Below are 23,133 nucleotides of genomic sequence, written 5' to 3' on the forward strand. Positions count from 1 at the left end.
CGAGGTAGGGCAACAGTGTTAGTGTAACGACAAGAGGTGATCAAGTAGGGCTTTTTTGAATCTATTATAAGGCAATTCACGGATGTGTGGTGGTAATGCATTCCAGATGATAGGTCCCGAGTAGGTCCCGATTAAAGGGCCACGTTAGATACGTTCATAATTAATGACCTCGGTAATTAATTTTTTGATAGTATGACTAATTTCGACAATAACCTCGCCTGCCACTCAAAACCTCTCGAGCCAAGGGTTGGCCGCCCCTAACTTATGTTACTGTATTTATATAGTCGCCGGCCGGCTAACTATAGGGCTAGGGCATACTTATTTATATACGGTAAACCATATACTTATACTTCATTGTTAGCACTGGTAGTATGTCGTTGATATTTTATCCCTTTTCCATAGGTGGTGTGTGTTTTCAGTGAGCTACTGGATGTTGAGGGAGCCAGCCAACCTGTATTTCCTGTGCTCACACTACGTTTTATTTTTTTAATTATTTTTTATTAAATTACTTTACCTTGGAGAATCATCGCTGCTCACCGGATATACTAGACAGAACGTAGCAAGATTCCAGTAGGGCCGGCCAAAAGCATATACAATTGCTCAACCTCAACTCTAATATAGTGTCAATCAGACATAATTCTGATGAGCTGACTGCGGAATTCTGCCAACCCATTTGAAACAAAGTTCATTTTAAAATAATGCTGAAAACATATTATCAAATCGTGCGTTGGAATTGGTTCAGATATTGCTCCAGTTATACAGCCGTAAGCCGGCATGAAGGCTCACATAAGACGTACGGTAATCATCAAGCCTATTAGGCTATTACACACTGTCACTACAATACATAAGCTACAGGTGCTGGTGAGACTTGCAGAATGAATGAAGAGTTCAACATTCGTAAATTGTAGAGAGTTTATTTTCATACAGGTACTCAACTTTGCTTAGCCGTATGAATTAAATCAATAATTATTGAATCACAGCTGGCTTTCGATATAATCCAGTAATTTTTACAGGTTGAATATAGAAAGCACTTGTCCAATTTTGACTGCAATTTCTATACAGAACATGTAACTAATAACAAATATCACATTAAAAAAAGGAATACACCAAAACATGGACAAGTTTTTAACAAGTAGGTGTGGGACTACATCATTACTGCTAACAGGACATATTTTTAGTTGGCTATACTCTCTTAATATTCGACTGAATACCTTGCTAAAACTGATATTAGTGTCGTTGAACAGTTTTCTTTATACTCTAGATTTTCGCAGTTACACAAATGTTTGTTTCATTATTACATTATAGCTTCATTCTTACATATTCTTCATCAGATCTCCTTCCCCACTCTTGATCCATTAAGTAATTTTTGTATGCTAGCAGTAGGGGTTGCAAAATATGTGAGTCGCTCTGCTCGCAAGGCTGCGTCAGAATTGATGAGTAACTAGTCGCGTTGTCCATTGCTACATATTATTTGCAATTTCAAGCTCTCAGTTCAATGTCGTGAATTTATGAAGTAAAAAATTAAAATGACTGACTATTGAATAATAGAAACACCGTAGAAGTAGAAACATGGCTTTTCAATAAAGTTTGTGACTGTAGGTACAATGTCAAGGTATCATGTCATTTCCTACATGAATGGTACTAAACCGATATTAAGAGAATGTCATAAAGCCATATTGGAATATCAATAATTAAAATTCTTATCTTGATTGAAATTGCGCCAGTTAGGCTACTCGTCTCTTCATGGACATGATTTGTGATTTAAAGTACAAAATGCATGCGAATTTCAGCATCCTATTTAGCTGGTGTAAATTAGTGAAACAAACCTATTTGGAATATTTGTGGGGATCGATATATTGAAAGTGGGAAATATGTCCGACAAAGACCCAGTATATTCGCTGTGTTACATGGGACATGCTGCTATAAATTCATACTTTTCCGACTCTATGCTGCCATGGATTGTAAGCGAGATCGAATTGGGCAGACGGCTTCAAAATGTCACCGTGTGCTTGGCGTCGCACGAGATTGCCTTGAAGCGCGATTTCGTATCGAGGATTCCGAGCTCTTCTGGGAATTCCGTCACCACTCCTGATGGATTGGAAAGCCTCGCAGAAGATTTGATGAAGTTCGATGACATCAATGTTATTGCGGAGGAGGGTGAGACGTCGCCACTCAATATGACTAACCCGGCTGAATTGCCAGTCGTCATGGAAACAATATTACAGATACAACTTAACAGAATTTTGCACACTCGATTAATTGAAAACTCACTGTCGTCATACTTCATACTGGTTGTACAAGAAGGAGAGAAACCCATATACTGTCATGCGTTCAAAGCAGATACAAACATCATTGCAATAGTGAACAATGATATTGAGAAACGAATAAAAGTGGAATCAGAAACTGGAATGCAGTGCGTTTTCACAAAGTCTCCGCAAGACTGTAATCAAAATAGTGATAACGATTGTGTGAGATTTGAAGTCATGCTAGTTGGGGTGGTGAACCTGAAAAATCCTGACCCTCCGCACTCTTTGATTGACCAGGCAGTTGCCGAATTTGAAGAACGGTATAAGCGAATAGAAAAAAGCAAAATTGAGAGTAATTCTGTTGATATTGGTCACACTCCCGTTTCTCCCGGTGTTATCGAGTCTGGTTCACCCAATTCGTTAATCGATGATTCCAGAGAAGGTTCAATGGAAATGATCAAGCAAATGAGACAACGGTGCAGTTCGATTGGTCACGCAAACACAGACCGACCAGCGCCAAGACGCAGACAGCGCCACTGCAGCGAACCCAGCGTACTAGCAGGCGATACGCGTAAAACCAGGATACGTTTATTTCAAATTGGGCACTCTTCCATAAAAATGGTCTGCCCCAATAAAGCCGTGCGTACGTGTGAAATCGAGTTCGCGAATATCTCCCGATGCATGCAAGGCATCAAACATCGTGACCATTTCGGAATGATTACAAATTCCGACGGCAGTAACCAACGTGGCCACAAGCATCACGGAAACGCAAAAAAATTAAGCTGCTACGTGTTGCAGTGTTCCGACGAAAGCATATGCGAAGAGATTATGCAAGGAATCAGGCAAGCGTTCGCCACATCGTACAGTGAAGCATCACCGATGGACGAATTTGATGTTTTGTGCAAAGAAATGAACTCCATGACGGTGGAAGAAGCGTCTGCGTTTGTGAGCCGTAAAATGAAGGATTTGAGTGATATCGAAGTTAGTATGTTGAAGGCTCAAGTGCTGGAGATCAACCCAAAAAATCGGCACGACCGTCTTTCTGCGTTGATGGCGGCGTTACGTAGACTCTACGAAATCAAGCACATCAAACACGCTGACGAATCGAAGACAGTCGACAGTCTGAATATTGACAGCCGATTCGGTTCCCCGCCCAGTAAATTCGACAACATCAAAAGTAGGGCCATGACCTCGTTCGGAAGCTTGATACAAAAAGGAAAAAAGAAAATGCAAGAACTTCACCTGGATCCAGACCACTCCTCGGAAAAGAGCGGCACAAGCCCGGTGCAGAAATTTCGGATGTTTTCCGAGTCCTTTTCAACATCAGCCCCGACCACGCCGCAAAAGCCCAATTCTCTGCTCGACGGGCTTTCAAAGTCACGAAGTCGCTCCACATCGGTTGGTTTAAAACCAAGGTCTTTGCATTTATCAGACGAAGACAAGAATAACATTCCCCTGTTGTTTTACCATAAGATATATCACGCCGTTACAAACACGGGGCCTGGTGGTAAGTCACCTGCAGTGAATAGCTACACTCGTTCCAATCTGCGTAAGCGTAATCAATGCCCCCTCGATACTGCGGAAGATATACGGAAAGCCTGGAAATGGGCCATCGGATACCAGATTCTGTTGAATAAGATTAACGCCATAGCTGCCCCAAAACCCGCTCAAGGTAACGCCTCGCACGGCAGTTATGAATATTCAGAATTGACCATCATATCGGATCACATGGAGGAGATTTGGATGGAGTTATTCAGAATATCGCTGGACGATAAAGAGGATGTGGACCATCAAGTTTTGCATGAAGCTGTCAGAAAAGGCGTGTTAAATAGCTATCGCGGACGGGTCTGGAAGCTGCTCCGTAACCAATGTCACTATGTTGCTTGCGACGAGGCACAATTTGGCACGAAACGGTACCAAAAACTTCTGGACAACCTCACTCCGTACCAACACGCGATTCTTATCGATATAGGACGAACCTTTCCGACACACCCCATGTACTCGCAAATTCTCGGGCCCGGCCAGTTGAGCCTGTTTAACGTGCTGAAAGCGTATTCCTTGTTCGACACCGAAGTAGGTTATTGCCAAGGTCTGTCGTTCATCGCCGGGGTGCTTTTAATGCACACGTGCATTGAAGATGAGGCTTATCAGTTGCTGTATTGTATCATGCACGAAGTCGGATGCAGGAGCATGTATCTCCCAGATATGAAAGGTATGAAGATGGCGATGTATAAAATGACGAGATTGCTGCACGATAAAGAAAACGAGGTTTACGCGTTCTTTCAAACTCACGAAATCACCATGATGCTTGTCGCGACTCCGTGGTTTCTGACGATGTTCGCGTCCACTTTCCCGATGAGTTTTGTCGCCAGGGTTTTCGATATGGTGTTTGTCGACGGTATGAACGCACTTTACAAAGTAGCGATTTGCTTGCTCGGAAAGCACAAGTCTGGGTTTTTGCAATTAGACGACTTTGAGGATATCATGAACTACATCAAAACGGAAATCCCGCAAAGCGACACGCAATGTCTGATCGACGTGATAAACGACGCGATGGCGTTGTCTATCGAGTCTGAACTGCAAGAGTACGAAGTGGAATACCGTGTATTATCCGAGGAATTACCGATCAATAATTTCTTTGTGGAGCGTATCAAGCAAATGGATGATCAGATCCGGTGTTTGGAGAACGTGAATCACAAAGTAACCGAGAGTAACTGTGAGCTGATGGGGCAGATTCAAGACGCGCAGCAAAAAATCGCTTCCCTACAAAAGCAGCTTAGGGAGAATTGTAGAAATTGAATCGTCTGGCAAAGTCCTTGTTCAGTTTCGAATTAGGGAAAATCTCGAGTAACAGCTACCGTAGCTTTTTAAAAATTTATGGGCGCTCCCGAAAGGTCATTGTAAGTCATTAGAATTCATGAGTTTTGCGTTTTGCATATCTAGCAGCTGCTAACCGGTACTTGTATGATCTCATGACACCAAGTACTTGATTCCATGACATCTTCACTGATTTTATGTCTTAGTAGCAATATGTTTCGGTTCCAATATCCACAGTTAATTACACTGCTGCTCACACCATGTCGTTGATAATATGCTGATGGAATACCGCGCCTCGCGAATATGTTTGCTATGGTGGTCCCGTTTATCGCTAGTTTTGAATTTGTTTTACGGCACGCACATGTTATTCTTATCTACGTCGCTGTCGGTACACAAGCAGTCCTGAAACAGTGCACTTTCCGTCTGACTTACACATTTCCGATTTTTAGGTTTCCTCGTTTAAACTGTCCTTACATATTTTGCTGCTGTTTGATTTCATATGCTCTTCTTCACTTTTTATTGTTTTTTCATTGTTTATTGTTGAAATTGCGGATTTATTCCATCGCATGGTGACTGTATTACTGTAGGCATAACGTGTGGTGTCCTATTGTCCATTTATTAATAGTGGTTTTGTCACTTGGACGCATATCTTTTCATATTTAAAAGCGAGAAACGTATAGGAAGTGAATCATGAGTACATTATTATGGAAGACCTTGTCCATTCCCTTTTCAAGCCACAAAGAAACCGCGGTACTTGATGAAGTTGATGTGTTCAACATTCTGCCTTGTTGGCAATCTTTGACACTGTGTAACTAACAAGAAAACTACTGTTGAACTAATCCAGAATTAAAATGAACTGCTCGTAGAATGATCAGTCATTTCCCTTCGCATGTGGCATTATGAACTGAGCCCACCAAGATTTTCGTCCATTCTGCTCTGTGAGTTTCTGAATGAATGTTTAATGGAATATATATTGTCCGCGCTGTTAGCCACTGCTTTGCTGTGGAGAGAGAGATATTTCAAGAATACGATACTGAGATCCTGCACATTACTATAATCAGCAAATGCTCTGGCCTCCATCTCGTGGTGCAGTAGTGTTTGTTTTGTGGCAATGGATTATGGAAACATTCCTCTCGAAATCATTTTTTGATCACGCCGCAGAACCCAAATCGAATGCATCATATAACATATTAACTCGGCCGTGCATTTTCGACTTGTTTTCGTCCGCTTTGTTGTTATGGGATGGTTAAAACGGCAAATTTCTTCGTTCATACTGGGGAATACCTAGCCAAAGGCAATCGAGTGCTTTACCAGTGATTAACTCCGTTGCCAAGAGTCGAAAACAAGGTACCATGCATGGTAGCGCCGATAGTATCCACCCATCATATGAGCAGGACTGTGCAAAATAGAGTACCTGGGTAATTCGAATCGATTCGAGTATCATATATTATGACGTCATACGATTGGTAATAATGACTTGAACAATCGTATCCTTCTGCAACATGTTTTTGAATGTTGAGATACCGCTAAGCGAGATTCGATGTTCGAACGGTGGAAATAAAGTGCCGAAACTATATTTTTTGTCAAATACTCTTGTTGTGAAAGCGCATATTCCCGTTACTCGAAACACCTGTTACGAATGATAAGAACTGAAAAAGTAATTGGTTACCCCCCTGGATAACGTACTTATTTGCCACATTGTCTGCCAACGAACTGATTTACGATATTGTTGCAAATGCTCGGCCTAAAGCGTTGACCCGTTCCATTGATTGGTGGGGAAAACCACTTTTTTACGCTAAAACTGTCAATAACTTTTATCCGCTGATTCCGTATGGTTGAACGATCATGAACTTGATACTTGAATTCCAGTTTCATTGCCGCTGTATCATTGATCTGTATCTTATCTGATAAATCATGCTTCGTTGCTAACCGTTTGTAGTTATTTTAGTACGATTGTCGATCAATGTCGCCAACGATACGTACTTTTGTCACACTTTGCGTAGCTGTGACGATATTACTCATTACGGTCATTGATTTTAAATGGAGCGTTGTCTGTTCCTTGGTCTTTTCGTTTGAGTTCAATGAACGCTTTCGTGCAATTCTGCTGGGTTACCTCGCCGGTCTCTAATTATGATTATAACCACTTTGCGACAATATCGCCAACGCCTTGCTGCGCACCATACGCCATTGGAATGCTTGTAGGTTTTGTTTGTGAAGCTACACTGTTTCTGAAGCTAGCATTTACACTCGCATCGATTTTTCGAGACGTAGGCAACCGGCGATCGATGTTAATTTGTGCTATTTACGATCATATCCGAAATAAATCACCGTCCCACTGCAATTCGTGTGTTTTTCTTTCGCATGTTACAAATAAGAAAAACAGGGTGATATTTGAGTTACACGGTCGCGGCAAAAACGCTGGAAACTTGAAATTACATTCCATAGCGGCATGGTAGCACAGACCACAGGCAGCACATTACATTTACTCGTCCCTGTTTCTCAGCGTTGTATCAGTTTTGTTGGTAATTTTATCCATGCAAAACGTCACAACTTTTGCGATGTAATGAAAAAAAATCGAAAGGAGTTGCCTTTTGGTCAGGCAGGCACCCGTCGGTCGATGAGGTCGATATGACATATCGTGATCCCGTTATCTCGAGCGCTAACGAGTTGCAGTTGGGGAATAAAAATAGGCCTATCAAGTGGCGAAGAGTCCAATTTCCACCTCAGCCGGCGCCGCGATGGCGGCAGTATCAGAATATACAGCTATTTTCTTACTCCAAGGCGTGTACTTGGCCTTGGTACCATGAAAAAATAATTATGATTAGAGCGCGCGCATTGTTCACTGACATCAGTCACAGCCAATGTTTCCTCTAACCAAGCTGCGCACGTGCGCGGCCGCGCACAAGAAAGCTGAAGTGATGACCTTTTTTTAGTCGTTGCGCACTGTTGTTCAAGAGACCGCGCGGTGAGTTGGTGAGTGCACACTCGTGACAAATTAGAGCAGGGGTCACCAACCTTTTTGCAACCAAAGAGCTACTTCTTGGGTAATGATTGGAGCGACGGGCAACCATTTACTCCTGCCGTTTATCCGTACCAGACTGAATGTCCGTCTCTTAAATCAATATATCTCATTTCAACTAGCTAGCCACTAAGATTTTTTAAGAAATCATGAATTATACTTCCCACCATGTTTTTATAAATTATACAGCAGCAGTCAACGCAAATTTTAAAATAAATCATGTCACACTTTAGACTGGACCTCATGTTATCTGTTCCTATATCAGCAGAGCCGTAACAGCACTTCGTCAGGCCCCTCCCAAAACGTTGGTCTTGCCCCCCCCCTATGCAGGGTTGTAACCAAGTCACAAGGTTCCGAGTCACAAGTCATTCTCACTTTTATAGTTTTGACTAGAGTCATTTTGAATTCACCACCAGTCCAAGTCATTGTGTTGACTGCAAAGTTTCCAGTTGAAGCCTTGCTAAATCCACTTTTTATAACTCTGCTTGGTGATATCGAATGGTTCGCATTTATATTATGCTAATTTTCCTCACTTTCAGAAGTTTTGGTCGCATTTTCAAGTACCAGTACCAATAGACGAAATCCCAATAGTGTGGTTACTTCACTATTCTTCGAAATTATCAAGAAATGTCGGTCTTGGCTGTGTGAGTCTCGAGTCATATGACTTGGTTCGAGTCATACACAGATTGACTCGAGTCATTTGCATGTTCTGAGAAAATGACTCGAGTCATCCGAAAATCGTGACTCGAGTCAAAGTCATGACTCGATGAGTCATTACAACCCTGCACATATGGTGATAAACCCCAGAACCCCCTCAGGTTATATAGCCTAGTGTTTACAGCTACTGTCGTCTACATTGGGTGTCCGTTTAGTGAGTCATCTTTTCTCGCCTAAACGCTCAAAGCGCGAGAAAATTCTATAGTTCATGACCGAATCGGTCAATATGATCGGGAATTGCATTGCATCGGGGATATATATTGATTAGCAAAGTCCGCTTTTGCCACGATATTATAATTGTAGCCTACTGTCTAGTGCAGTGGTTCCCAGACGGTGTGAAATTTCTAGTGGGGAATGGACTTACTTTTGAAAAATCTTCACAGTAATATTCTCCTATATTAAATGTCGTTTTGAAGTGCCGACCGAATATTTCATAGCTCATTTGCAATTCAGCGATTCATATCATCAGTGCCTCCAATTAGCGAGAATCGCCTGCGGATAGCGATCTCCAGAAATGTTTTTATTAATTTGTACAACATCATCGGTCACGAAACGCAGTGATAGAAAAATTCTGATTCGTTGAATAGAGCTCATATTGCTCAACATGCATTCAAGGGAAATCGTGGACTCGCTAATTTATAGCACACTCGGACTCGATCGTTACAAATTAAATTACATATTTATGTTATTTCAAGTCCATTTAATATTGTGCGAAAGTGTAGTTTACGGCGGCTTATCGCACTCATGAGTTCGTCAACATCAGGAAGTTTATCTGACCCATGTATTATTCGGCATTTAGCCTACGTGTGTAAATTGATGATACGCCGCAACATCTGGAAAATTTTCAAACCCCTCCTTTTTTTCTGTTGGCTGCGCGCCGGGGTTTACGCAGGTGCGTTTACGGTTACCAGTTCACCACTGCGTTAATTTTATTGTGTGCTGATCAATTTCTGGGATCTTAACAATCACCAATAGCACGTACTATTTACTCAGCAAAGTATTGCAAAATTTTATTGTTGGTGGTAGCACTTTAAAGGGTAGATATGGATATAGAGATTTTAGGTGAGGAATGAAGGCTCGGAATAAATCGGAAGTGGTGAATTAGGATAAAAAGGTTGGGAACTACTGGTCTAGTGAGCCAGCGCGAAGCACGAAAATTTTCGATAATTCATGATGAAATCGGTCAATAAGAACGGGAATTCTATATATATTGCTATCAATTTCATGTCCTTTCTGCTCACGTAATCAGATTTACCGGTATAGAGCTGAGTGTGGTCTTTGAAACTGTAGAGCCCGTAAATTTGAACATTGAACATATTCGGGCGGGCGGTCTGCGGTCTGCAATATCAAAAAATATAGAATCGCGTAAACGTGCTAAACTAAAAGATCACACGATTTCAGATTGGTATATTTATTCACTGGAATATAATTTTTCCCTGTCGGAATGTATTTGTCTTGTGCAGAGGTGTTCAAAGTAGTCAAGAAAGCTACTCAAGTAGAAGTAGAAGTAGCCATGAAAAAGTAAGTATTTAGAACTCAAAGTATGATACTCGCAATTGAAAGTGAAATACAAATACCACTTCTAACAAGCGGAAACTATATTTCATGTTTTTTGTCCATAAAGCTTCAAATGTGATCTGCTGAAACGGGTGTAACGTTCAAAACAGCTGGATTTCCCAGATTAGCAGGACACGTAATGGGCTGCTAGATCACGATATGATTGGTAATTGCTAGATTGCGAAAAGGTAGTTTCAAACGTTATGGTGGGCCATATCTACTGTGATGAAAAATTTAATATGGGCGACAATGCGGTGTGAGCGGAACCAAGCGATCCAGTACCTAAATTATATTCACTGATACTTCCCTGAAAACATATTTGTCACTCCATAACTACTGCGCGCGAAGCGCAACAAAATTTATGGGCTTTACTTGACTTTTATGAATATTAAATGTTGGTTCTCCGTGAAAACAGCCCCGAAATTCCTAAGGCTATATCTTTCGTATTGGGGGATTAAACTACTTCTACTTGACAAACTGAAAATAGCCAAAAGTAAGTAAGTAGATCACAAAATATTACGAAGTAGAAGTAGAGAAAATCAGATCTACTTGAGTAAGTACCAGAAGTAGAGGAAAACTACTTGAGTACTTCCAAAAAGTATAAGTACTTCGTTACTGACCAGCTCTGGTCTTGTGTATTTGATTGATACCAGTTATTATGAATTACGAGCTATTTATGGAAAATTGCATTGTCGCCGGTGAGGTACACTAGCCGCCCGTTCCTCACCTGTGCCTCACATCTCATTTGGCGCTGGATTTTTGAATAATAATTATGCAAATTGATGAAGTTGGGTGAAAAAATATTCAAATTTAGTTATTTAAGAGCATCGATGTAAAATATCAATAATCATCGACTCACGGATAATTTTCAGTTACTCACCCTGACGACAGGTGATAGGCACTGCCTCACCTGCCTCATTGGACCGCACGTCACTGACGGGACCGGAGTTTTGTAACAAAGAGTCCACATGCACGGAATGCTCTTTCTGCTTCCACAGAAGCGAGCTAAATAGTAAACAGCGCTTCATAGAGAGTGTGAAGGTCATTCCTTTCGGACCTATCTTATTCCTGTTTAGGTTTGAAGTACTTATTGAAGCGGACGAGTAGCTGACACTGGAATCGATGCCGACAAGATGGTTCGCTCTAATTCCTCCTCGAGAGTTTACCATCATCAGGCGTGTAGCCAGCCGCAAAATAAGGGGGGTTGAAAAAATGGGGGGTTTCGATTGCACGCACTCACATGTTTGCGAACGTTCGATGTCATTCAGTTTCGCGAAGTCACTCGTTGCTCCCAAACGCTAGTCGGGCCATTCCCAACCTGGACAACAAAAGTTGGAACCATCACATTCCCAAATCTTCTGAAATTTGGTACATGCATAGATGAGTTAATTTCGAACACAATAAAGTTTATTTGAGGAAAATTGATCTCCGGGGTCAAAAGTTATGTCATTTTGAAAAATTGACGATTTTCTGCTCATTTCAGCTCTGCAGCATTCAGGTTTATCAATGTAAAATTCAAAAAGGTGTAAACAGATGTTGGATTACAGTTGAGATTTGGCACTGGGTTTTCTGCGTAACTATTACATTGGTCTATATTCCCATGTGGTATTGAATGCCATGCGGTGTAGTGTTAAAGGTTAAATTGAGGCGAAACTTGGTCGATGGTCTGAAATCGGTCAAGCGTTACACAATTTAGAATGCGAATTGAGCAAAACCTTATAAGTATATTCAAGCGAGTAGGGTATCCTATGAAAGCTGGTTACAAAGACAATTTTCCATAGCTTTTTCAATTTGGTTTTTTGACTGTAAGGTGGGGAAATCGCCATCTCAAGAGTACACTGCATTTGTACATGGATATGCTTAAGTTTGGAATATGGTAAACCTATGGTTCCCATACTTTGTTAACTCAACACACCTTGTTAAGCTCAACTTATATTCATCACTACCGCTGAAGACTAAATGTCGATTTCCAACAACCTATCTGAAACCAAGAGCTGTTCCTTGGGAATATATTATTGAGAAATTCAAAAAATAACCTAACCGTTAACATCGCTGGTCAGCCCGTTTCCAACACAGATAATGGCACATATCTCGGGGTTTTATTGGATTCGGACATGTCCTGGAAGAGTCATATTCAGTCCCTAGACACTAAATTATCACTGACGCGCGGTCTGTTCTACAGCCTTGGACGCTTCATGCCAGTCTGGGTTCTTCTGATACTCTTTAATTCCGTAATCCAATCGAAGTTACAATATGGCATCCTTTGTTGGGGAGGTGCCAATAAAACTGCACTCGAGTCACTGCAACAACTACAACATAAGGTACTCCGTATCATAGCTAGAGCCCCACAGGGGCCTGTTTGTCCATCCAACAAGTCGCTGCTGAAGAGATTCGGTGTCCTAAACATAGAAGATATGCGGAAACTAGAAATCGCCAAGTTCATGTATCAGTTCCACTGCGGCCGTTGCCCCGAATATTTCAATGGCGTTTTTTACCTCGGAATCAAAGGCGCACAAGTACAACACACGAGCGTCTACGTCGTCCAAATATCATATGATCGACCGAAAAGATCATCGCTCCATCAAATATGCCGGACGTGATGTGTGGAACAGTATTCCGCCGGCTATCCGACAGTCGACGAGCATGTCCACATTCAAGTCGAAATACAAGCAATTACTACTAAATGAATACCAGTCCATCCCCAAGATTACCGGACCACGACTGACCTATAGATCTCGCCTTCCATGACATGCCACCCCATTTTGTCGCTTGCTTTTTTCTATACTATCTTCTTTACTTTTCATTCAGTGTGTATGCCTCCTCTTTACATCGCCTAGGCCAAGGTGGGTGTCCAATTTCATAGACTACTCCAAGTCGCTTCGACACCTTCCTATCTTCATCATCATCATTGGTTTATTAGCAATTTGACCAGTTCAATACACCACAAAAAATGCCATACAATGAAAAGACAGGAAGATGTCGAAGCGACAAGGAGTAGTCAATGGAATCTGTTGTATCTCGTTTCTGTGGTGTATTGAACTGATAAAATTGCTAATAAACCAATGATGATGATGATGTGCATGCCTCCTCTTTAGATCGCCTAGGCCAAGGAGGGTGTCCGATTTCATTGACTACTCCAAGTCGCTACGACACCTTCCTATATTTCATTGTATCGCATTTCTGTGGTGTATTGAACTGATAAAATTGCTAATAAACCATTGATGATGATGAGAACAGCTACCCATTGCTCCCGTCGTTCATCCGTCAGTTGCTAAATTTCTCAATTTTGACATTCAGAGTTATATTTTTCAGCAGAAACTCTACCAATAGTGCTCTGAATGTTAAAATAAGGAAATTAAACATAGGCGCGGGTTACCGACGGGAGTGAGGGTGACCCAGGGGGTCGCCAACTCAAAACGGGTCGCGGGCCACTTTTCAAAATTCCTAGAGGCCGCGGGCTTCAATGTCGAGATAAAAATAGGCAACGCCGGGGCCTCGGCAACGCAGTTTATTAACCGCGTTTGGATAACTCTACGTCAGTACAACGCTGTGCTAACATGGGCGACGGGCATAGTTACCACAGAAGAAATAATATGTTATTGAAGAAATACAAATACAACAAAAATTATGATCATCACTTTCATTTTATTTTGAACTATGAGCTGCGCAACGATACCTGACAAGACTTTTCAGCAACTAAAGCACGAATGGCCAAACTTTTTGCTATTCACGGCTGCATTTCGATTACTTATGTAGTGTGGTCGCATTCACTCACATGCATCGTCGTAACGAACTAGCTGAAGGCCAAATACCCACGTTGAACTGTCCATATCGATAATTGTCTAATGTCCATTGCCAGTGAACTCCGGACTAATCCAATGAATTTCCTTACTTTGACATTCAGAGCACTATCGGTAGAGTTTCTGCTCTTTATTAAAAAATAAGATAACTCTGAATGTCAAAGTTGAGAAATTTAGCAACGGACGGGTAAACGGCTGGAGCAATGGGTAGCTATTCTCATTAATATGTACCCAAGGAACAGCTCTTGGTTTCAAATAGGTTCTTGGAAATTGACATATAGTCTTCAGGGGTAGTGATGAATATAAGTTGAGCTTAACAAGGTGTGTTGAGTCAAAAAAGTATGGGTAGTATTCCAAACTTAAGCATATCCAATATCCATGTACAAATGCAGTGTACTCTTGAGATTGCGATTGCCCCACCTTACAGTCGAAAAAGCAAAATGAAAAAGATATGGAAAATTGTCTTTGTAACCAGCTTTCATATGATACCCTACTCGATTGAATATACTTATAAGGTTTTGCCCAATTCGCATTCTAAATTGCGTAACGCTTGACCGATTTCAGACCATCGACCAAGTTTCGCCTCAATTTAACCTTTAACACTACACCGCATGGCATTCAATACCACATGGGAATATAGACCAATATACTAGTTACTCAGAAAACACAGTGTCAAATCTCAACTGTAATCCAACATCTGTTTACACCTTTTTGAATTTTACATCGATAAAATTGAAGGCTGCAGAGCTGAAATGAGCAGAAAATCGTCAATTTTTCAAAATGACATAACTTTTGACACCGGGGATCAATTTACCTCAAATAAACATTATTATGTTCGAAATTAACTCATCCATGCATGTACCAAATTTCAGAAGATTTGGGAATGTGGTGGTTCCAACTTTTATTGTCCAGGTTGGGAATTGCCCAGTCAGCATACACTGAACGGCTTACTGTTCCCAAGCCATCGAGTGATAGGAGCCATGCAACGCATGCTATGCCCGAGACGCGATGGTTAGGCCAGCGATAATATCGTGCGCACCAAGCCAATGCAGATACGATTGTGCAGGCTAGCGACGGCCGGTGTAGTGTTTGTTTGTTTTTGTGGTGTTCATGGTGTTTTCGACTAGTATGGTCATTTACACCCGGCCGATATTCTGCATTTTTATTCCGTAACTGCGGACTAATAGCACACGGCTCACTTCTAGGCTTTTTGTAAATATGAAACCGCTTACGGGGATGTGGTAGCGAGGAGGGATGGTGAAGTGTGCACTGCACAGGGCCTATTGCAGATGAGAATCTTCACGTCAGCGGAACTAGGCTTGTTGAAGACGCGATAAATCGGACCAACGATTGCCGAGTGCGCGGCAATCAATGACCAAATTTTGCGATCATCTCAGCAGGAGAACGTGTCAGATTGTGCGACGTGCACAGACGAATTTCGCTAATTGGAAACAAGCTTCTCGCTAATTGGCCGCGCGCAACACTGATAATAATGATACGGCTTATTGAAACATACTAAAAAGTGTAAAACGCATCAAAACGATACTTCTTTACCCGGTTAACCGGCAGAATTATATCCGGATATCAGACAGTAAAATAACTGCGGTTAATCGTAATCCGGATAATCCAACCCTAATCGCGACTACCACCCGCCTGATCACTGCCACGTTTTGCTTTGACACCCCTCAATTATATGTCACTATCTCCATTCTCCGTAATAGCCCCATGTCTAAATATATACATCAGATAAAACAGAAAATTGTACTCAATACCCAGCTCCCATGTACATTAGCGAAAACAAAGCTTTAATACAGATCGTTAAAAGACATGTAATGAGTTCCTGCAAGTTACAGGAACATTAAAAAGAATGACTGGGACTCCTTGGTGGGTGGTATTTTGTAACCTGCACACCGAGTACGGTACAGTTCTGCAGTAAGGACAAAGTAATAAAATTTCTTTTCAACAATCGGAGCGGTTAGGTTCGATGAAGTTCCGCAATTCCTCTGCATCCTTTTCAGTGGCTGACCGATGCTCCTTCAAAATGCGTTGTTCCATTTCGTCCTGAATTTATATGGAATTAATGACCATTCCTATTAATAGTTTTCTACCGTTACCGCCTCGTCAATTAGAAGTTATAAAGACCTTAGCGATATAAAAAGATGCCTTTGGAAAATGTTAAACTTGCAGGGTTATAACCAATGTTCCCTCTAATTTTTGACGAGTCTGCGCACATTCATCAGCTTAACTGCGCAGACCGCAGACCCTTGGACAACAGTGCGTAACGACTGAAAAAAAAGGTCATCACTTCAGATTTTTTGTGCGCAACTTAGATTTTCTGTGCGCAGAGACCGTGTCAGCACTGCGCATTTGCGCACGCGCGCAGCTTAGAGGGAACATTGGCTATAACGACTCAATAATCATTTTTTTGCTGACTCGACACGAGTCATTTTCTTGAAAAAGGAAAATGACTCGACTTTTATTTGAGTCATTGTGAATTGTGCATGAATTTATGAAGTCTCGTCTATCTTCGACCGACACTTGAAAAATAGACCCAAAAGTATATCTCATCTGTTGAATAAACATGTAAGAGTGAGGAAAATCAGTAGGCCTACATTTTGGATGCGAGGGTTTCGATATCACTCAAAAGTTACAGAAAAGTGAGTTAAACCTGGGGTTACCATATTTTGGAATCGGGAAAGGAAGCCACTTTTTGCCAAATCAGAAGGGTTAGTTGATCAAACCTGAAAACAGCCGATTTCAAACTTTTTGCTGTAAAATTCGGTGGGTTGACTAAAAAAAGGTCATCACTCTCGTTCGACTCCCGATTTACACACTTTTTACTTCTAATTAGTGGTGTTGACTAAAAAAACAGGTCGTCACTTTCGATCGAACCACCAACCACGAATCCCCTATTTAGCGTCATTTATGCCGATTTTCACTCGAATCTCGACATCATCTGTAAAGGAGGACGAATTGCCAAAAAGGAGACATTTTCAAAAACCTGAAAAAGGACAATAAATCCTGGTAAAGGAGGACGTATGGTAACCCTACTTACACCTGACTTGAAATTATTTATAAAAACGCTACGCTAAGACTTGGACTCAAAGTCTCAGGACTATGACCCGACCCTTTCTACCTGACTCGGACTTCACCTTGTGACGAGTTGAAAATGACTCAAGTTGACTCGGGAGTCAAAACAGTAATAGTGAATTGACTGGTGACTTGGAATCTTCTAGGCGACGAGTGGCATATCGAAAATATTGGAGGAACTAGGAAGCATTGATCAATGTACTTCAGTGGATTCAGGAAAAGGCCAAATCCAGGCTTTGAATAATCCTAATGCAAGTTCTCGAATTTATGTAACCGCACCTTTTGACAACACCATCAAACGCCAATGCTTCGTGGCATACCATAAAATTTCAGAGATGACAGTTACAAATAGTGCACGACCAGAAGTGAGCTTGACCCAGCGTCACTGTCCAGCAGATTTTTTACTGTGAAAAATTAGTCAATCAACGGGATATTAGGCTTTATCAGCCTGAATTGTCGCAGGCTCAGATGTGCTGATTCAGTGTATGCCTGCCTCTACACTCACTTTCGAACTAGATATTTGATTAAATAAAAATAATATCCAATTGAATAGTATATTCATATTGTAATGAGCCCTAATATTTTCGGCTGACACTCGTCAGGAGTAATCGTCAGCAACTAGTAGAGAATTGGAAAGAACATTTAATACCAACAATCCTATCACAAGATATGACGTCACCAGCATGAAATTTCGAATGAGCGTTCAATGTACTATTTTTAGGTGGTACACGAACTCCTTTTGTTGACAGAGTTTTGGTTGGTGTATTTTGATAAAAGTCGACACCAAGGCGCACGAAGTGTGAAAGTGGAAGTGTGAACGGCCCCTCCCAACGACGCGAAATCTCTCGTCTCGGATTATCGAACAGATGTTTGCCGATGGCAGAATTAATGGCTTTTGATCCGTCAGCATCAAGCTTAAGCGGATGAGTTAAGGGTGAGCTTTTCACCGAGCGTGATGCTCGTGATGTGAGTCAATTCCGACTTGTAGAAGCGGAGTTATTCGGGATTATCAACGAAAAACTCAAATAATTGCGCTTCTACTGGTCGGAATTGACTCAAATTTATTTTGCATCGTCTTTGGAGACAGCTCAACAATTTCATGGAGTTGACAGAAAAATTTGAAAATTTTTTTTTTCAATTTTTAATAATAAATTGAAAATTTCAATTCAAGATTGCATGGCCTTTACTGGTTGGAATTGAGTCAAATTTGGTGTGCATCGTTTTTTTGGACAACCTGACGATTTAATAACCAAGCGAGTGAGATTTGGAAAAAAAAGTTTTTTTTGAACAACCCTAATGTACACCTCCTGGTATGCATGAACCAAGCTCGGCACCTTTCGCATAACACAATTTGCACCTTTTGACAATCCATGCGAACGAATTACTATCGTTTTCACAGCTACTTACTTACTTGAGTAGATTTGAAGTCAGTCAATTCTACTTCTACTTCAAGTAGTTTTAGGTTGGTTATGGAAGAAGTACTTCTACTCATACTTGAGTAGATTTTTTCCATCGCTACTTCTACTTGAGTAGCTTTCTTGACTACTTTGACCACCTCTGGTAAATACTAATTTACTATGGCTGGTGCGATATCAAGTTATTGTAAAAGCTACGATTTGTGGTGCGTCGCAAGTCTAACAAGTTCAGAAGTTGCTGATCCACCATACTTACCGCACAAGTGCGTACCTTCCCACAGGTTGAAAAGCACAGTGCTATAGCTTGATTTTACAAAATACCCTAGCAGGCCTACTAATTTAAGTTGGAAATCCAAGTCAAAAAAGTTAATGGCTATTGAATTTACCAATTTTAAACGAGAAATGTCTTTTGATAGTTTCATATATTCTTTCACTGTCATATCTTCGGAGTCTCTGAAGCCCATCTTCACAAATTTACATCTCGCATTGTGGCTACGATGTTCCTCCATAGGGTCATCCTGCGAACAACAAAACAGCAAGTTCGAAGCACACCTCTGACATCACTATTGAATTCTGATGATAGTTTTAGTAGGCGAAAGCAAACCGATAACCGGATGCCAAGCAGGTGAAATGACCGTTTTCGCTCACACGCACTTCTTGATTTTGCATATGGTAATGCCGAAATGGGTGCATGGAGTCAGAGCAACTCAAATAAAAGGTGCACCAATACGGCCTATGGCGGGTCACCACTTCCCGAATTCGTGTGGGAGTCTTGAGAAGAACCGATTAGTAGAGAGAGTTTAGCAGTATTATAGCCGAGGCTAAAATGATAGACTTAAAGTGGTTGCACTTGCACTTTACCATAGGTTCCCAGCCATCCAGTTCTTTTTGACATAAAAAGCAGCAGAGACTTCCTGGGTCCTCTTGTGGATTCGGGCAATAGAATCCGGCCTCCGCAAGCTAAACCAATAACAAACGATAAGGAACTGAGATACAGGCCAGGAAACAAGATGTGTTCTAACGAACCTAATATAACCACAGGGAGTTTCCACTTCGGGTAGGTAGTAGAGGTCGGCCGATTACCGAGGTTATTGAGCAATAATTCTTTCAAATTTCAGTTTTCTCGTTTGTAGTTCAAAAGTTCAGCTTTGTGAGGCATGTGTAAGTGCCATCTTTCCTAATACATAATATTTTTGGCGAAATGGTTCTCTGCTCCTTCCATATTAATATCGGCCTATGATATCGTTTAACGGCCTTGTGAGTGTGTCAATAATCGGTATCGGTTTCAGCCTGCAAAAATCAATATCGGTCGATCTCTAATAGGTAGAAGAATTTGCAACTAAAATAGCGGTTGCAAGTAAATTTGGCACATGATGAATAACTATCATTATTATGAAAGCGATGCATGAATATTGTATAGATGTTTTAAAGTAGGTCTAACCAAGTTCTTTTTGCCTACTTCTACGACTCTATTCATTACATTTTTAGATTATTTCCACTTAATTACTTTTCAGATATTTGTTTTGTAGGCTACTTCCCCTTGAAATAGTTTTGACATGTCGTAGAAATCGTTACCGTATTTCTACTTGTAATTGGATAGAAATTCATGGGTTTGGTTCTATTTGAGTGGTAACGCTGACCACTTTGACCAGCTCTGGAATTACTGACATAAGTACAGACCTGCTTATGATTTGTTAAGACAGCATTTACTCAAATATCCACAGCGAAGGTGATGTTGTGCTAGCACTAGACACTATTCAACTAGGTGATCATTTTCTGTAATGTTCTCAAAGTTTTGACAAATATGAATTACACAGCTGACACTAATTCAACAACAAATGATCACCTTCTCTGCAGTGCATTTGGACCCGTCTTCCTTTGTGAATGGCCAATTGGGCATGGTGCGAAGCCTCTCCGTGGTGAAAATCATCTTCAATTGCTCTTCAAGCATTTTAAAGTATAAATATTGCTGTTCTTCAGGTAAAATTTGATGTTCCGCCTTTCGATGAAAGTCAATCGGCATAAAACTACCCAGAATCAGTAATAAAATTATCTGGCATTCGAGAAATGTAGATTTGTATGGGTAGAATCAAGGTAGTTTGTCCGTAATCAATTGCTTGTATTCTAGTCGATTTTGGGGTGTATCAAACTAAAGAAGCGCATGACAGCTCGTATTTCACTGCGTGAGCCGTGAATCTGTCACAAGAGAACAACTGCGTAATTTTAGGAGGGCTCAAGTGGTTCTATTATATAAAACTCAACCCAATCCCATCATATAGCTACAAAACAATATCGACTTCAGGGTGCAACAATATTTTCTAATTTTATTTGTGGTGATGGTATTTCTGTTATGGTTTCAAAGTGGTGGTTTAAAAATTGATTCTTTAGATACAGCAAATGCACTCATAATCATGACAAATCAAATTGCTTTCGTCCCACGCCTGAAAAGACATATGTAGCATATCTCTTCAACTTTGTACTGAATATACAGCATTAATGCCCGACTTTTCGCTTTTCAAATTACTTCTAACAGCCTAATTTGGATGAGTTTCACCTAATCAGACATGCAGGCAACGAAGCTACCCAGTACATGCACAAATCATATCGCCTATATGAAATCTCGGTTCATTTTTTGAAATAAATCCTGCGTGATGAGAGCTTTTCTGTATAGAATAATCAAGCAAATAAACAGAAAATCCTGCGTGACGTTGCCACCAATTCCGGATCATATGAAGTCGCTACTAGTATATTCAACTGATCACACTAACAACTTGCTTTCAAGCGAAGGCAGTCAGCCAACAGTGTATTGCCAATCTATATAAAAATCCAATTCGACTATAGCAGTGGTTCTTAAAGTATGGGTCGCGACCCAAACATAGGTCGCGAAGGGTATAATTTTGGGTCGCGAAGGTACCAGAGCAGTCCTTTAATATGTATGTAATATTATTACAGGTCATTGCAACAACAAAAATATCTTCGCTTTTCGCGCGATTTACTGTAGTTGGTTTGAGCATATCAGAGGTCACTGAGTTTGGTACCACGGCCAATAAGCGAGACACGCGGAGACGTCGCCACCACAACATGACTTGATCATGAAAATGTGCCGACCTTTGTATTAAACAAATTGGCTTGAATTCGTGATAAGATTTTTTCAACATTGGTTTCTCTGGAAAACACCGTCGGAGACCTGGGACGATTTAGTGTAGAGTTGTACGAGCGGTTGCCGGTTTATGAGGCCAAAACCCGTCCACGCTTGGACACATGAATATATGACGTTGGGCCAACATACGGCTGGGCAAAGTGCGGTGCCAAAAAGTTCGGTGGCGATAATTGACCGTCGCTGGGTGGCCAAACCCTTCGTTATTGATATAATTGGTCGGCACCCAAATGCATTCATTTTCGTGTGTGTTGCTTGGGTCGCGAGATACCACTAAAAGTCAGATTTGGGTCGCGGTCTAAAAAGTATAAGAACCACTGGACTATAGCATTCTATAGCAACAGAATAGGCAATGCCATGGGTTCACTACAAAAAATAATTAGACAAATTTGGTCTCAATGTCTCAAATCGATTTTTTACAAAAAAAGTCTCAAAGACCAATTAGTCTTATCAAGAAGTTTCTGTCTCAAATCGATTTTTTACAAAAAAAAGCCTTAAAGACCAATTAGTCTTACCAAGTACTCTATGTCTCAAAAGTAAGAAACAAATTGACCGAAAATAGTAGCAGTGCCTTGGGGGCATCCTTTTCTATGTTAGGGTCTGAGCGAAGGGGAAGCATGAGAGAGACCAGAATTTGCAGTGTTGGGATGATACTGTACTAAGGAGTTTACAAGATATTCACTAGATATAGTTATCAAGGTACATGCCACTTACTGCTCACATGTACTATTCAGATCAATATATATATGGTTGTCCGAGTCGAAAATAGCATTTATGGTGAGTGGGTGAAATGAGACCAAAAATACTGCACAATTCGTCCTAAAAACAAGACCAAAAAAACTGAAGCATCAAAAATTATCTCGATAAGCTAGCTGTGTCTGTGAAGTCCTTAGAAAATTATCGTCCCATGGTCTCTCTCACTCTCCCCCTTCACTCAGAACCTAACATAAAAATAGATTTGAGACCAAATTGTCCATGTCAACTTTCCGGTCTCATTTTCAAGACCACAAACCATGTTGTTTCTTGATTAGCGAAATCCGACTTAAAAACAAGACCAAAAATACTGACACATCAAAAACTGTCTCAAAAAGCCAGTTATGCCTTATGCTCTTGGCCCATGTCAACTTTCCGGTCTCATTTTTAAGACCACAAATCATGTCATTTCTTGATTAGTGAAATTTGTCTTAGAAACAAGACCAAAAATACTGACACATCAGAAATTGTCTCATCAAGCTAGTTATGTCTTAGAACTCCTGACCCATGTCTACTTTCCGATCTCATTTATAAGACCACAAATCATGTCGTTTCTTGATTA

The 23,133-nt window shown here is 40.9% G+C and overlaps 2 protein-coding genes across 2 annotated transcripts in view; one reads left to right on the top strand and one right to left on the bottom strand.

Annotated features, from left to right (window-relative positions):
• LOC145451066 (TBC1 domain family member 1-like) overlaps positions 1-7,404 on the top strand; it is a 135,594-nt gene extending 128,190 nt beyond the window's left edge. Inside the window, exon 2 of the mRNA XM_080329558.1 lies at positions 1,791-7,404. Within this exon, the coding sequence (XP_080185684.1) occupies positions 1,872-5,045 (3,174 nt within the window). The 5' untranslated portion in view covers positions 1,791-1,871 and the 3' untranslated portion in view covers positions 5,046-7,404. The remainder of the gene's footprint in view (positions 1-1,790) is intronic.
• Positions 7,405-15,940: 8,536 nt separating this feature from the next.
• Positions 15,941-20,873, bottom strand: LOC145450693 (baculoviral IAP repeat-containing protein 5-like). Its single transcript, XM_080329197.1, has 4 exons — positions 20,508-20,873; positions 19,523-19,621; positions 19,048-19,179; positions 15,941-16,217 (listed from the first exon to the last, which is right to left on the bottom strand). The coding sequence occupies exons 1-4, from the start codon at positions 20,682-20,684 to the stop codon at positions 16,116-16,118; spliced, it is 510 nt and encodes a 169-aa protein (XP_080185323.1). The 5' UTR covers positions 20,685-20,873; the 3' UTR covers positions 15,941-16,115.
• Between the last annotated feature and the right edge of the window lie 2,260 nt (positions 20,874-23,133).

This window comes from Botryllus schlosseri, chromosome 11 (genome assembly GCF_051294905.1).
Source record: "Botryllus schlosseri isolate E-star chromosome 11, Bs_hap1, whole genome shotgun sequence".
Taxonomy (NCBI): domain Eukaryota; kingdom Metazoa; phylum Chordata; class Ascidiacea; order Stolidobranchia; family Styelidae; genus Botryllus; species Botryllus schlosseri.